Genomic DNA, 17,273 nt, shown 5'->3' on the forward strand with positions numbered 1-17,273 from the left:
TTAGTGATTGATGTAATGTGTTAATAATTTGTATTATGGTTGTTTGTTAACTTAACCACGTAACATCTATTATAAAGTCTAAAATGTGAACACTTGGAGTATCACGACATTTGTAAAATATTTTCATTCTTGTTATTTTTTCGTCTTATTGATCTTCAACTTCACACCATTCTGAATCATCAACTCCATTGTTGGTAACTACTTGTTCTCATACTTATCCATATATATTTTTAACGGTAAAACTTCTATTGACTCTCTAGTTTCTACAGCAAGTGCTGAAAGAGCTTTTTCTACAATGAATATCATCAAGACAACACTTTGCGACAAAATGGAGGATGAATTTTTTTGAGAGTTGCATGCTTATCAACATTTAAAGAGATATTGCAATGACCTTTAGTACAACATTGCTCGTGGATGCATTTCAAGATTTGAAGGAATGACGTGTTTTATTGTGATTATGTGATAGTTATGTCTTTTGCACTTTTTAAAATCGCATTTATTTATTTACTTTAATTTAATTTTTAATTTGTTATTTCATATAAATATAGAACTATGCATATTTGATGTTATCATTTATATTTTTTGAAATAAACAAATAATAAATGTAAAATTATTTATATTTAACTTAAAGTTTTTAAAAAGATTTGACCTTTGTTGAGATCTAGTTCTGGCTTTGTCCCTATTCTCAAATAGGTGTCTAAACTACTTTTTGACCCATCCATATATCTAAAGCTATAAACATTACCATTTTAGGTGCTCGGGCCATCAAGGACATTAATTTCCCCTGTTAAGTGACACGTGTCATAATCAGGTGATTTTAATTTTTTTAAATATTTACAAAAAATATATAATTTCTCTTAAATTATAAAAAGCCCCAAAATCATATCCTTAACTCACTGCCGCCGGCACCCTCTCCAGCCAGGACCATCGCCGCCTACATAGTCCCTGTCATCCTCCTAGTAATAAGCCATCGTAGTTGTCGTCGATTGGCCATTGAGATCATATGAGATCACGATTTTTTATCTTAGGGTTCGCGGGATATAAAATGTCGATTTGTCATCGTCGTTGATCGTCGATCAGTCATGATTTTAAGGGGGTTTTGGTCGTCGGGGGGAGGTAAGGTCGAGTGAAACTTCGTCAACGACAAAGGATTACGACCAATGTGAGTTTAGGAGTTAAAATTAAGGTTTTCAAAGTTTTAGGGTTATTTCAAAATGTTTATGTTTGTTTAAAATATATAATTTTAATTTTTTACTTTCAAATAAAATTTTTAAAATCACCTGATTATAAAATGTGTCACTTAACGAGGAAACTAACGCCGTTGATGGTCCAGATACCTAAAATTAGTAATATTTATAACGTAAGGTTCCTGGATGGGTTAGAAATAGTTTAGGCACCTATTCAATAATTAAGGTATAATTTGAGTACTTATTTTGGCATTAAACCTTTACTTTATTCATATATTATGATTCAAATTCTTAACCTTAAACGCAACATGAAACAATATTTGATTTGATGTAATGATGGGATATTGTAGTCAAACAATCATTGAGGTTGGGTTGAAGATGGTTCATTAGTAGAAAAACCCCCTTTAATGACGCACATTGCACGTCATCTATGGGCGCGTCATCTATGGGTGCGGATGACACACTTTTGCCTGTCGTTGAAGTCATCGACATGAATTTAAGATGACGCTCAACTGTGCGTCATAAATTTATGACGCGCATTTATGACACGCATTTATGACGCAAATTTATGACTTACATTGCGCGTAATTGAAGCCCCCGTCATAAATGAAGATGACACATATTTGTGTGTCATAAATTTATGACACGCATTTATGACTTACATTGCGTGTCATTGAAGCCCCCTTCATAAATGAAAATGACACACATTCGTGTGTCGTGATTGTATTTCATGAATTATATATATATATATATTTATATATATATTGTAGATTGACAAATAATCAAACTAAATCACATTTAATGCCTCATAATACTAAATATATATCATATTATACATAAGCAATCCATTTGTATACAACATATTCACATTAAGTTATCAAAAATATTGTAATCATATGTCGATACAAAATATCACGGTATAATAAAGTTTGCGAATATCATTAATGTCATCATTCGTGTATTCTTTGCGGTGTCCCTTCTCCTGTTGCTATAAGTGGCTTTCTTGTAATAGCATCCATGTAGAGTAAACATCTTTCATTTTCTTCATGTAACCTCATCTGCATCAATACACACAAACAGTTACATAAACTTACACAAAAATTGTAGAGGGATAAACATTCAAATTCCATATATATGGAATAATGTGACAAATTTAACATTCTTTTTAGAAGGATAAAACATGCACAATTCAAAATACAGAGTAACAATCACTGTTAACTGAGAAAGTGAAATATGAAGAGGTACCTCTAGATGCTTCAAGTAATCTGGAACATCTGATTGTTGCATGTATTTCATTCTTTCAGCTGTATAAAACTCGGATGTGCACTACAGGAAAGGCTTCTCAAAACTTTCTGAGTAAATGCCCAAAGCAGTAAACATCTTCAAAATGACCAATTTTACATATGCATTCTTTGATAATCCAAAATTTCCGATCTGTAGAAACAACACGCAATAGCCATACTTCAAGTTAAGAGCCAACGAAAACCTTTCAGAGATATAAGTCGTCCTAGTTCCTAACATGATAACTTGATAAGTTACAGCATATATACTAATTTGGTACAATGCTATCCTGAACATACCTATATATCTTAACATCATCAGTAATAAATTTAGAAACACCCAACCAATAACGTAAGTAGGAAAAAGCTAAAGGAAGCTTACGTTGGCATATTAACGCGGAAGCGGACATACTGATCTCTATGATATAGTAGAAAACCATGCTTTGGCAATCCTGCAAGAACTCACAAAGAAAGTACATTTGTAGCAGGAATAACACAATAAAATATGTTCAAGCAACATAAAGAAATAGAGAGAGGTGGTACAGTAGGGGAATGATTACTGATTAGACATACCTTTGCCTCTTAGAACAAGAAGTTCTCCATGTTGGCATCCTTTTGGTATATGAGAGCGCCATAATTTCAAAGCACAAAATGGTTTTTGCCGAATACAATGATACATGTAGATTGTTAAAAGTTAATAAATGAAAAATAAATCTCTATATGGTGGACCAAAAAGAAAAGGTCTGATTATCTTATATCAAATGACAAATTCAAGTCAGGTTTTACACATTAATAGGCCCAACTCTTGACAAGACTGAGGCTCATGTCCAATGACATTCAAAGATTTAGTACTTACATTTGCATAACTAGAAAAACCCCCTCTAATAAAGAAAGATTTACACACTTTTTTTTCTTTTTTTCCTTTTAGTAACTCTCACCAAAGTGTAATGCACAAATAAATAAAAGAGTCGCATAAAACCAAGAGAATTACTTTCACTTGAACCTTCCCTGACAATGTAGGCACCTCAACTTCACCACCAAGAATTGCCTGTAAGAGATTCAAACATTCATTACAGATAGAAATATTTGGATTCTGTTAGCTAATCTATAAGATTATTTGGCAATGAAAAGCTATATTCAAAAGATATTATGTATCCCAACTCAAAGAAAAAGTAGAGCAACAAAACTGATAAGCATAAATTTTCAAAACCAGAAATGAATCTACAGTTGCACATAACCTACTTTCAGTAATGCGCTTCTTAAAGATACAAGGCAATAGAAGGAACTGCATCTTTATCCTAATAAACAAGTTACTAGGTTGATTTCCCTGTCGCTTAATATTACCAGCTTCTGGTATACGTATTGTATCTCCATAATCCACACCTAATCATTTTATAGAAAAATACAAAGGAGTCAATAAAATTAATGCTGCAATCTTAAGCTACATATTCTTTGTGACAATCAAGTATCCACCTATGCAGACAAAGGTTACATCCTAGAACTAGTTTGATATTTCATGCATCCATGCAAAATGCAGAAACTAAAAGTAATACTTTCATAAAGATGGGTAAATTACATAAAACTGTATTACTAACGAAGCATTGTAATAAAAAATTAGGAAAAGGAAACGGGAAAATAAAAAAAAATGAAAAAGAGAGAGAAATAACACTCTAAGATCTGAAAAAACAACCATAGGAGGGGAGAGAAAAAAAAGGAGCTACGGATTTGATCTCAAGGCTATATGATAAACCATATGAGGAATTCCTGTGAAACCCTTTCTTTATATGAACTGCTAAGAATCAAAGCTACGTCTCAAATCTTCTGAACTTGAAAAAGTTTTTTGTCAAAGAAAAGCAGCTAATATCTACTTGCAGGTATTGTAACTTTAACTTCCTTAACACCTTCAACAACCCCGGATCCTTGGCATGATATATAGTATTCCTGAATCATATATGTAAAACCATGTTAATTGTTAATATGATATACAAGTAAAAGAAAATTGTGGTTTTGTTGAAAATGAAACCAGACCTTGATTATTCGTCCCAATCTATTACAAGTGTTGCATGTTGATGTAAAAGGAGGAATTGTAACCTTGTTAAGAGTTAAAGAGTCAATAAAGTATAATAAATAAAAGGTAACATGTATTCTCTTCAAAAAGTGAACCCGTTTGGGAGGATTTATAAACTCACAGTCCCTTTGCCCCTGTAAATTGGACAAACTTTAACTTTGGCATTTGGTGGATAGCCACACCCATCTGCATTAAGAAATAAACAAGGCGTGAAAAAACTACATATATAAAAACCGGAGGAAGAAATCCTTCACAAAAATGGAAAGATTAGAGAAATACATTTAACATAATGCTATAAAATATTAGCATCAAGAATACAGAACAATTTTGGACAAACATAAATTAAGAAGTAGAAGGGCATTAACGCATGTAATTTACTATATTTAATTTACTATATTTGTGCTTGTAAGATTCTTGAATGTGTCATAATTCAAGCAATCTTTTTACTCTGCTTACCACAAGAATCACAAGGAACAAATGCATCAAAACATAGATCCTTTGTGCATTCTTTAGCAGCTTCAGAAAAAGAGAGCAAGAGCTCTGTCTAAAAAATTCCAGACAGAACATATTATAACTTGAAGAAGTAAAGCATGAAACTAATACAAAATTCAGGAGAGAAAAATGTGTTGACCTGAATATCTGGTGAAGTCTGATCATTTCTCATCATTTCTGCCATTGAAACGAATGGTGCCAGAAGATTACAAATCACATAAGCTAAGGTACAAAGGGAAGCAACAAAGAGACAAAACTTCAGATAAAAGTTACAAATCACATAAGCTAAAACATGTTGAGGAGAAGAGCATAAAAGTGCCTGTCTAGATTTTCCTCCATCTAGTTTCTGTCGTTTGAATGCTTAATTTTATAGAGCAACAAAGGGAAGCGGGAAATGATGAAAATAATGGGGGGAAAAATTAAAATACGACTTTTACAGATGACACACAATTAAAAGTGTACTCCGTGATTTTACAAATTTTTTGGATTATGACTATTAAATATGACACACATTATTGTAAGTCATAAATCGTTCATATTTTAAGAAACATGACATTTTTTTAATGACACACCTATTTTGTAAGTCATAAATTAGCGTGTGTCATTAAAGGTATATTTTCTTGTAGTAGTTTAAAATTTGAAAATCTGTAATCAATGAAGACTTAATAAAGTAATAAGTAGTTTGATATCGCTTGAGTAAGGTATCAAGTTCGAGATTTTATGTATGCATAAAATTCTCGTTAAGAGACTCACCTATCAAAGCGAAGCAGGTCGGTCCGGATTAATCATAGTCAAATCCTAAAACTAGGAGGAGAAAAAAAAGAAAAAGAAAATTTGTACACCCATTTCTCTTCCAACATGGCTATGATTTTGGTGGGAAACATCAATTTGTAAGCCGCCCACCGTTCATTCCACCAAATTAGGCTTTATGTGGGGATGTTTAGGTTCCATATTTGAAAATAAAATATCAATAGCTCTTATGTCGTGAATCAAAATGATCGGTTGATACCGAACATAACATTATCGGTTCTCTTATTTTTCATGTTCCAACCGTTTCAATAGTAAGAGTTACTCAAGATCAAGCTCAACTCGTGGGGCAGCATCAAGGGGCTTTGACCCTTAAATGGTAGAATTATGGTTTGATCCTTTCAAGAATCATAAAAAACAATAGGATTTGAGCCGTGCATGTGTTTGAGTGGACAGCATCAAGGATATTACGGATTTGACCCACTAGGTTTAGGCAAGGACCCAACTTTCCTCAAATGGTACAGGAAAGTTGGGCCATAACAGCCGTGGTGGGTATCTTCATAGGTCAAGCATGGACTTTTTATTGTATACATTAGAGGTGTATTCGGTTCGGTTCGGTTCAGTTCGGGTTTTTCCTAAAAATTGAATAGAATCGAAATAAACGGTTTTTCAATATTTAAACCGAAACCGAATAGTTAAAAAATCGAAAAAATCGAAAGCGGTTTTTTCGGGTTGGTTCGGTTTTTTTAACGGTTCGAGTTTTTCAGTTCGGTTCGGTTTATCGGTTTTTCAATGAAAAAATCACTTGAAACTATAATTTTTTTTTTACAAAAATTACCTATTCGGTTCAATATGGAACAAATGGGCTCCATATGAAAAACCCGAACCAAACCGAATCAAAAAAATAAAACCTTTAAACCGAACCAAAAACCGAACCGAACCATTTTACTCGGTTTGTATTGATTTTTCGATTTTCTCGGTTTCGAATGTACATATGCTTTTATGCATGAATACGATTATAATGATATCAAAATCCAAATTATAGTGATATTGTCTAAAGAACACGATAAGCAACAAGTTCATTTTATCTATTAGTTCAAAAAAAATTGTTTGTACTATTTTAACCTTTTAGAAAAGTACAAGTATCAATTTGGACAAAAATAATATGTATCAAATTGAACATTCAATTGAAGTTTGAGTACCAAAAACTATATTTACCCAAATATAAAACTATAAAGTCGTAGAAAGCAACTGGGATGAAGAAACATCCGTACATCATCGAAGCCCAGATACGAGAAAGAGGGGAATGAGCTTGTCTCTCCTTCAAGGCTATTCTTCGGCGGAAGATGAAGAATCGGCTGAGCCTGACCGTATTCATTACGGCGAATCCTCCGAAGAAGATGGCGGTGAAGACGGCATCGGTGGTAAAACCCATTCCGACGCTCCCAAGCGGTACGACTCCTCCGTCTTCGATTTCCCCGATCCCTCCCGTAAATCCGCACTCCCTTCCGCATTCGACGCTTTTTCGCAGGTATGATTTTTTTTAATTTCTTTCTTCCTATATATATTGGCAAGAAACCCTTGAGCTAATAATATGTAGGAAATTTGTGAAATTTGAACTAAAATTAAGTTCCTGCTTTTTGTGAAATACAATTCAAATCTTTCTAAGTAATGCTATTTCTTGCTCACCGATTGAAATTAGATCAAAAAGGTTTTTTTTATATGGAATTAGGGTTTTTTGAGGTGATGTGGAATTAGGGTTTTCTGATATTGTAAGGGTATTTGTTCTCTTGTTGGTTTCTGGAGGTTTCAGGGCCACCGGCGTACCTAAACCATGCAGTCGAGGAACTGGGTTCAGTAAGTGACTCTGCCCAACAGCAAGGAAGGCGCGGTGGCCGGAGGGAATTCAAAGATAAGAATGATATGCCTTCTGGTATTCTCTCATTTTTCCAATTTCAAAGTTCATTATACAGATTCTTTAGTCAAGACATGGGCTCAGACGGTCTACATTTTTTGTGTTTATTTTGTCAAGTTAGAACTTTTGGCATTTCTTAAATTGATTATTGGCCGTATTTGATTTAAATATGGTGGAATAGCTGCTTGAGGAAGAAAGTAGAACCTTGAGAGTAGAAGAGCAAAGTTTCGTATTAGCTCTGTTTCTTTTGGTGCATGGAGTAGGCTTTTGGACTATGCTTCTATTGAAATGTTCACAGTTGGTGCTATATTTTGCAGTTCCGGCAAGGAACAATGTTGATGGATTTATTTATTGGGTTTCCGAATGCTCAATTCTGTTGAATAGCTTCAAACGCGTATGCTACTTTTAGTTCTTGTAACTTTAAGTGATATTTCTTCAAGAATTTTGAAGTTTAAACCATACCCTTCTCCAGTCATCAAGGCACTTTGCCCTTGGCTGGTCATTTGTCTTCAGATTTTACAGTATGGTTACATTATTGATGTTTGATATTGGGGGTTTATCGACCTATAACCTAATTGTCATTTCCGTTGTATGAGTAATTGGGTTTCGGTTTTGTTGGTTGTTTAAAGGTGCCGTGGTAGAAGCAAAACCTCAGCTTGTTGGAATCCATGATCGAGTGAGAAGTGATATTGAGGGTAGCAAGCCTCCTGCTTCAGCAGTTCCAAACACCAAACAGGATGGAACAAAGCGAGTCGCAACTGCAACAAATCCAAATGCAGAAGATGCTGCAGAACTCTTGAGGTACATCGTAATTGTTTGCAGCATAAATTCAGAACAGTCGTTTTCCATTCTTTCTTTCTGGTTATAGATTTATAACCGGCTTCAGTCTAAATATGAGATGCACTGCACATAAACAAGTTTTTTATATAATTTTTGTTGTCGTGTCATCTTAACCAAATCAATATTTTGTTTATAGGGTGTGCCTACAATGTGGGGTTCCGAAGACATACTCCAGTGCTAGAGGAATGGTCTGTCCGGTTTGTGGTGACCGTCCTCTTGCAGATGCCGACAAAGATTCCAAGAAGAAGGGGTCTGCTATCAAAGATAAAGAGAAAAGTAAGAGAATGAGGGGCCAGTCATCACATGCAACCTGGAAGAGTGAGACAGAGATGCAACTCAGGCAGCAATTTGACTAGTCGGATATTCTTGACTTGCACCTCGGAAAATGTTGGTGTTCTCGGGTTGAGAGGGTTATGTAACTGATAAAGTCCATGCAATATCCGTGTCCGCAAACTTTAAATTCATTGATGAATGTTGTTCTAGGTACATTGAGCATAATTTGGGAATGTTATGTATCATAGCCGACCAAGAATGCTTAATCTATGTACTGTGTTTTACTTGTTTTTCTCAGTTGAGGTGAGATTTTAGGGACTTGGTGCATGAGGAATAAGTGTAAGACAAGCAGTTGCTTATGTGAAATTAGTATCTGGATTTTGCAAGTAAAGGTTTCACACCTAAGGAATTTTTCAAGATTCTTTCCTAGGGATTTGGGTTGCTGGATGGACCGAGTTGAACTGATTCGAATTAAAAATCACCGTACAAAGCGACCAACCCTTGGATAAGTTTACCCTAAAAAATAAAGGAATTATTTGTTTATTTTTCATTTGCTTGTTCATTGATAATTGATGTCACGAATCAAATTTTATTGTCCGCGTTTGGTATTTAAACTGTTGGTTTTAATTAGTTTTAGCACTTAAACTTTTAACTTTTTAAAATCGTATCTAAAATTTAACTTTTTGATTTTATTTTAGTATTCCATTCAAAACTTAACGTTAAATTTCGGGAAAAAATAAAAAATTTAAGTACTAAAACTAATAGTTTAGATACTAAACGCGTTAAATTTATAACAATAAGTATTAAAATGAAATGAAAACTACATGTTAGATTTAAAAAAAATAAAAGTTTAGATACTAAAATGAATCAAAACTAATAGCTTAAATACTAAATGTATTCATCCAATTTTATTTTATATACGACGGATGATTCTTTAACATAATCACTCGCACGATACAGTTTTAAATTGTTCCAATGTATGACTTTTAATTAAAAGATTTAATATTTATTTTACGCGTTTTTTTTGTGTTTTTGAAAATTTAACTTTAATCCTTTTTAGGGCGGTAAACGAGCCAAGTCGAGCTCAAGTATTATTAAATTCAACTCAACTCGAAAACTTTGAAATAAAACGTTGAAAACTCGCAAACCTAAAATTTTAAAAGTAACTAAAAACTCAGAATCATAAATTGAAGTTCAAAGTGAAAAAAAAAAACTTAACTAAATTAAAACTTCAAACTTGAACTTTAAATATACGAAAATTATATATTACATTTTATTAAAAATTCAACACATAAATGTTAATATTATTAATAATTTATTTTTAAAAAATAAAATATTAGCATATTATATTTTCAAGTTGCGAACTTTTCGAATCAAATATCAAATAGCTCACATTAACTCGTTAAGATTTCGAATTGAACTTAAGCTTGAGTCATTCAAATCGAATATTTATCAAACTTTAATAGAATCGATCTCAAGTAACTCACAATCTGTATCGTCCCATTTACGACTCTAATTCTTTTACAACTCTTAATCACTTGAGCATCTAATCCTATCATATTCCAAAGATAGTAACCCAATAAGCCTCATGTAAAAAAATTAAAATAAAAAATTAAATAATTAAAATAATACAAAAACTTAAAATTTTTAAAATATAAAAGTATCCAGAAAAATTTCAGAACTCAGTTTTAGAAATTATATTTTAAAAAACATAACCATATTTAAACTTGTCTCTTAGATTAAAATTCATAAAATCGGTAGAGCATATAATTTTAATCTTTTGAATTTTTAATTGATTTTTTACGAGTTTTAGTTTTACTTATTTTTACACATGGCAACAATGTCTCATTAGTTTACATATGTTTTTAACGAAAACCACGAAGGACTAAAGTGATGAAAGGAACGAAAGTAAAGGGACCAAAGTGGACTAAAGTAAAAGTTACTGCATATTAAAAGATCCAATGGGTATTGAGCCAAATTAAAAAAGGGAAATTAATGGAAATATGGCTGAATATTTTGTGAAAAGAAAACAGATATATTTTTGAAGTACTAATGAGAGAGAAGATAAGCGAATGGGCAGTTTATCACAAACCGTTACAAAGGATATCAAAAGACCATGGTGTGTCTAAGAAAAAAAATCTAAAATAGGGGACGAACCTGCAACTTATGTCGATGCCGGACTCACAGCGATCACCATTATACATGATCATGAGCATATAGATTAAATTTTACAAAGATTAACTGCCGTCACAGTTTGTTGGCGCTTTTTTTATCTTAACCGGCAGCATCGTTTCATCACCTCCAACTTGTTCTTCAGATAACACTGGAAGTGGATCCGTGATAGAGTCATGAATCTGCCATTACGATCCGTTATGGGGTATGAACTTTCTTTGAGTTCACGGAAAGAAAAAAGGATGGGCGATAAAAGAATGCTTACCATGACAATGAGACTTCGACGATGCAGCATCGATAACCGGCCTTTGAGATGGATCTGAGGGCCTGTGGAATAGTAAGTGTGCTATGGATCTATCTATAGGGTTTGTGTCAGTTTCCATATCCAAAAACCCAGTGCACCTGGATGAAACAAACATTTAGAATTATGAATTATTTTGGGTTCAATAACTTCTTAGGTCCCTGCTAGTTTTGCAAATAGGCAAATTAAGCCTTCCTTCCTCCCCCTAGATAAAAATTGATTCAATTACTTCTCAAGTCCTTGGTCGTTTTGAAACTAGAAAAAATCAAGCTTGGACCCGACTTTTTAGGTTTAACTATTTCTTAGGTCCCAGTCAATTTTGAAATTAGACAAACTAAGCCCTATCCACCCCCTCATTTTTTAAGTTCAAATATTTCTTAGATCTCAGTCAATTTTAAAATTAATCACATTAAACTCTTGACCCCCTTTTATTCATAAATATTTCTTAGGTTCATGTCAATTTCAAATAGACAAATTAAACCCTTCCCTGTACACCACCATTAACTATCTTATGTACTAGTTTAAGTATCAGTGATATAAAGAAGTACTAAGAAATCCACGATTCTAGTAGCGAAACATACTTGCTTGTTTCCTCGGCCACTGATGAACCACTCGCATCTTCATCTTTATCATCCCGGATGCCACCTTTTGGTTTTGAGCAATTGTGCCTTTGTTCAGCACTCCTAGCCAAACGATACAGACTATCCCGTATGCACAGCTTTGTCCTGATGTCCAGCTGAAATTTCAAACATTTTGATTAGATCAATACCATGTTTATGGATTAGCCAAGAGAACAAGCGCACTTGCACATAAGAAAACCTTTGCATATACTACCTTTTCCATGACTTGTTGAAGCTGCCGAAAACTAGTTGCCTCTAGTGAGACTTTGTCCAAAGGAGAAATTACACAAGAGCTTTCCCTTGCATATGAAGAATCTAATTCAGCTGGATTTACTACACTAACACCTTCAACTTCACTATGACACACATCCTGTTGTACCTGGTTTAGAATAGTAATTGGATCACAAATTGCTATCTCACTTCCCATTTTTGCATGTTTGGCAGTCCCATTAAGTGGGATTTGTGTATCTTGTTGGCAATATAGCTTTCCCTTCTCCTCACTTGTTATTATCAAAGGAACCTCAAATAAAGGACCATGAGAACTCTCCATAGACTGTACCTGGTTTGACGTGTGAGATAACTTGATTTTCGAATAAGAATGGCCATTATTTTCAGATTTGGCACTAGCCATAGTTGGAAAGATTGAAACTTGATTCGAAGAATTTATGCAGCTGGGAAGCATATAAGGAATATCTGTCTCTATGTAATTCACAGAATCAGGTCCAAGGTTCTGCTGAAGATCTGAAGAGGATAAGAGTTGATAGGATGAATTGGTCATGGGGTGCTTCACATCTGAAAATTGCTTGCTGCTACCATATTGAGTAAACGAACCACCATTTTCCAGATATTGATCATTTCTTCCTCCAGACACTGTATGACGTTTTGAAAGCTTTTCGTGTGGACTGATCTGTAATTTGGTAATGAAATAAGACGACATGATGAAAATTCCACATAGCAAACAATATATTCAGGAAAGCTTATAACAAAGAATCTTTCATTCTGAACCAGCTTAAGAGTGGATCATATTGACTGTTATCCAAATCAAATTATAAACGAGCACTAAATCTATTGTAGCATTAAATTCATATTGAGAAGGAAAAAGGCCTATAAGTTCAAGGTGATGAAAACCAAATAATTAAATATTCATAAAAAATATGAAATAGAGAGAAGAAACAAGATTTTCTAACCTGCTCACTGGGTGTCGAGTCATCCTTACTTTCAGATTCTTTATTGGCTATATGTAAAGAAGGCGTGTGAGCAAGACCAGCATTATCACCTATAATATTAACAGATGTTAAATTGTCATTCAGTAATATGTTTTTTTTTTTAGTCAAATGTTGACAGACCTGCACTTGCTGGCCTAGAAGTTGAACAGTACTCTTGTATACTATTCAGTTTAGCATCAGCCTTCAAAGCATCTTGAGATCCTTCAGCCAGTTGGGAAGAAGAAAACCAGTACAAATCATCTTCATCACAAAAACTCTCCATCCCAAATGTTGAATCACAACTTCTGCAAAAAAAAAATATGGAAGGTTGAGTTACTTCACGTATTTTTTTCCTTGTGGGTTGCATGTACATGTATGTTGAATCACAACCCAAATGTTTACTCAAATTAGCACTACTTCGTAAACTTACACGCATTCATACATCCATATGGGGTGCATGTAGATACTCAAGTTATACCAAAAATGGGTGGTCCTACTGAAGCTACTAGTCAGATTTTACATGGTAAAGCATAGCATGGATAATGAATGGTGGGATTTCAAGAACTACCTGAACATCCTGTCAACATCCTCAAAATTCCCTATGTCTCCCAAGCCAAAGTATAAGAGATGACCATTTTCTTTGTAGTCGTGGTTATTAATAGAAAATCTGAGATCGTCATCAGTTGCAGTTATGTGATTTAGTGGAAAACGGTAATCATTGTTGTCTTCTGGAGCACACTTGTCAACCAAGAGAGGATCATCAGAACAAAAGTCACTTCCAACTGAATCTATTTTTCCAGTTTCAAGATCATGGCTTGACATCCTGGTATCATCAGAAGCCATGTTTGCTATTTCTTTGTGCGAGTCATTACCAGCTGAAGTGGTAAACACGCTATTAGGACTGCGAGACCATGGTTCCTTTTCTAACATTCTGTTCTTGGTCAAAGTATTTACACCTTTCTCCTTCTCCCCCAAAATACCATATTTATTTGTCTTATCAGTATCACCAAAAACTTCAATCACTTCAAGTCGTGGTCTTTTTTTACTATTACCTTGAACTTTCAACTGAGCACTGTATTCATCAGCAGTACGAGGCACTATATGATCATCAGTATATCCAAAATCATCCCAAACATTATCTTCAACCTGTAACATCAATTATACAAGTTTAGTAATAAACAATCATACTTCAACAAAAGAAGATTCAAAATAAATTAGATCGATGATAGGTTTTCCATCCCTTAGCTAGAACAACACAATTCTTAAAAAGGTAATGCAACCAAAACATGAAGGCACCTAAGGAGGTCCAAGGAAAATCTGAACGGCAATGCTTCAAAAGAAAAGCCATCCAATGATGATAGCATCAGCATGAACCCCAAGTAATTCTGATAGCAGTCATGTTGTGCATGAGCCCATGCTCTTGCACATTTCAACTACAAGATTATACAATTGCACTAGATAATCGCATTCTAGCACCAAATATTGGCAATATAAAAAAAATATTAAGCTAACATAACAACTCGTTAACGTGAATAAAATCTAATTTAGAACAGCCCACCAAGAAGAATACCTCAAAGGAATAGTTATTTGGTGCAATGATATTAGTCTCCTGAAAATATATATATTTAAAAAAAAAAACCTAGTCTCCGGCTAATAGATCTTGGATTGAAGCCTTCAAAAACGATTTAAACTAAAAGAAAAAAAATGAATTAGGGGGTGAAATCCTTTGGCACAAATCAGATTGTCCAATCTCTGACGAGAAGAGCAAAATTCAGGAACCATTAAGTATGACTTAGACCTTGCCAGACCCAAAAGATAATTAACAAATTGAACCCCTAGAAGCCTAATTATCTACAAACTCAAACAGGATACAGAAAACCCGAAAACAAAGGAACTAAAAAGCTTCAAACTGATGTACTTGAAAAAAGGAAGTTCAAAATGAGTTAGATGGATGATAGGTTTTCCATTCCTTAGCTAGAACAACACAATTCTTAAAAAAGTAACTCAACCAAAAACATTAAGGCAACTAAGGTGGTCCAAGGCAAATCTGAAGAGCAATACTTCAAAAGAAAAGCCATCCAATGATGATTGCATGAGCATAAACCCTAAGTAATTCCGATAAGCAGCCATCTTGTGCATGACCCCATGCTCTTGCACATTTCAACTACAAGATTTTTACCATTGCACTAGATATCGCATTCTATCACCAAAAATTGGCAATATAAAAAAAATCAAGCTAGCATAACCACTCGTTAAAGTGAATAAAATCTTATTTAGAACAGCCCACCAAGAAGAGGACTTCAATGGAATAGTTATTTGGTGCAATGATATTAGTCTCCTGAAAAATATATACATTTTTAAAAAAATATTGATCTCCAGCTAATAAAGCTTGGATTGAAGCCTTCATGAACGATTTATACTAAAACAACAAAAATGAATTTGGGATTGAATCCTTTGGACACAAATCAGGCTGTCCAATCTCTTACGAGAAGAGCAAAAGTCAAGAACCATTAAGTATGACTTGGACCTTGCCAGACCCAAAAGATAATTAACAAATTGAACCCTAGAAACCTAATTACCAACAAAGTCCAACAGGCTACAGCAAGCCTGAAAATAAGAAACTAAAAATGCTTCAAACTGAAGGGGTTAAGATTCTTCTTTTCATAACAAATTCATCACACCCTCTAATTTTCAATAAATCCCTCCACTATATCATAACGGTAGAGGAGGTATATCACACCATACAACTTATAAGTTCTATTGACATGTTAAATATAGTAGACAGCTGAAAGTAAAATCAGATCTCAAACAGAATCAATAAGCTGAAACTACTGCATCTGACAAACTTTATTGAAGCACTTTTCTACTAGAAAATGGAAGTAAAATGAATAAACTTAAAAAGTGTATTAAGAAACTTACCTCATACATGCGCAAGTCAGACATTCCTCTTAAGATCTTTAACCACCAATAAACACAAATCCAATATTTTGACACGATGACATGTTTTATGGAAGGTGATTTAAGTCCGCTTTATCTTTCTGAAACACAAAACACGGTAACCACAACAGATCAGAAAAATCATTGATCATAAGTTAACTTCCGAATTTGTGAAATTAATCAAGTTTAAAATCGAAAAGTTCTCAATCCAAAAAAAACAAAAAGTAATTACTCTTCAGCATCAAAGCATCAAACTGCATCCACAACTTTCGTATCAGTAAATAAACAGTAATCTAATATCTATTTCATTACTTTCTCGCGTAAATCAATTTTTCTCGTCAACAAAAGGCAGAAAATTCAGAAATATTTTAATTAACAGAAAAAAAAATTGCAAGCGAGAATTTGTATCAGATTTAGATTGACTTCTATTAATTTGTGTTTCTTCCCTTTATCTCAATTTTCTAAGAAAAAACATCTAAAACTCCGTTTCATTTCCTGCAGTTTCTCAGCTACCAAACATATATATATAAAAAATCAAGAAAAATCCAAGGAAATCGAATGGACAAATAAGTACCGGAAAATTTTGAAACGGAAAAAAAAAACTCACCTGAGACTGACAATTTTCACAGGAAAAAAAAAACTCCACTCTCCAAAGATGAAAGATAGACAGATTTCCTTCCAGTTAAAGGCAAAGCTTCACTGAAACGAAGGCTTCAAAATCAACAGTACAAAGTTATTCACCGGTTAATTGTACGGACTTTTTTAAACCCTAAATTTATGAGATTCCTGGGAAGTTCCAGAGCACTCGAACTTTTTTTTTCCTGAATGGGAATTGATTAAAGAATATATTATTTAATTTATATTTTTCTTAAAGGAAGTTGACTGTGAGACCGACACGTGGCGATGAGATCAAAACAACGGCCGTGGTAAAACTGGTGATATCAGAATTCGTGGATGAGAGTAGGGGATGAGATCCGATCACTTTCTTTGATATGATTGGTCCACGTCAGTTTTAGAATTTAGAAAGTCGACACGTGTTCCGGGACCACATCGGCCGTGGAATTTTCAAATGTGGCGTTCACGTGGTTGGGGGGTTACTTGGTGGTTCGAGAATTCTACGTTTCTTTTAATCGCGGCGTTGAGTATTTCTGGCTTTTAAGTATTTTTTTTATTAAGTTAAGTGATTATAAAATAATACATGTTTTAATTATTCAATTATCATGTTGTAGCTGTAGT

At 33.8% G+C, this 17,273-nt stretch overlaps 1 protein-coding gene and 1 pseudogene across 1 annotated transcript; one reads left to right on the plus strand and one right to left on the minus strand.

Annotated features, from left to right (window-relative positions):
- The first annotated feature begins 7,021 nt into the window (after nt 1-7,021).
- Nucleotides 7,022-9,120, plus strand: LOC120129345. The gene is made up of 4 exons (XM_039146862.1): nt 7,022-7,305; nt 7,581-7,707; nt 8,319-8,490; nt 8,666-9,120. Exons 1-4 carry the CDS (start codon nt 7,081-7,083, stop codon nt 8,883-8,885), a joined length of 744 nt encoding a protein of 247 aa, XP_039002793.1. The 5' UTR covers nt 7,022-7,080; the 3' UTR covers nt 8,886-9,120.
- A 1,665-nt stretch (nt 9,121-10,785) lies between these two features.
- Nucleotides 10,786-16,842, minus strand: LOC120129296 (annotated as a pseudogene).
- Nucleotides 16,843-17,273: the final 431 nt, after the last annotated feature.

This window comes from Hibiscus syriacus, unplaced genomic scaffold, assembly GCF_006381635.1.
Source record: "Hibiscus syriacus cultivar Baekdansim isolate YM2019G1 unplaced genomic scaffold, ASM638163v2 tig00110485_pilon, whole genome shotgun sequence".
In the NCBI taxonomy this organism is placed as follows: domain Eukaryota; kingdom Viridiplantae; phylum Streptophyta; class Magnoliopsida; order Malvales; family Malvaceae; genus Hibiscus; species Hibiscus syriacus.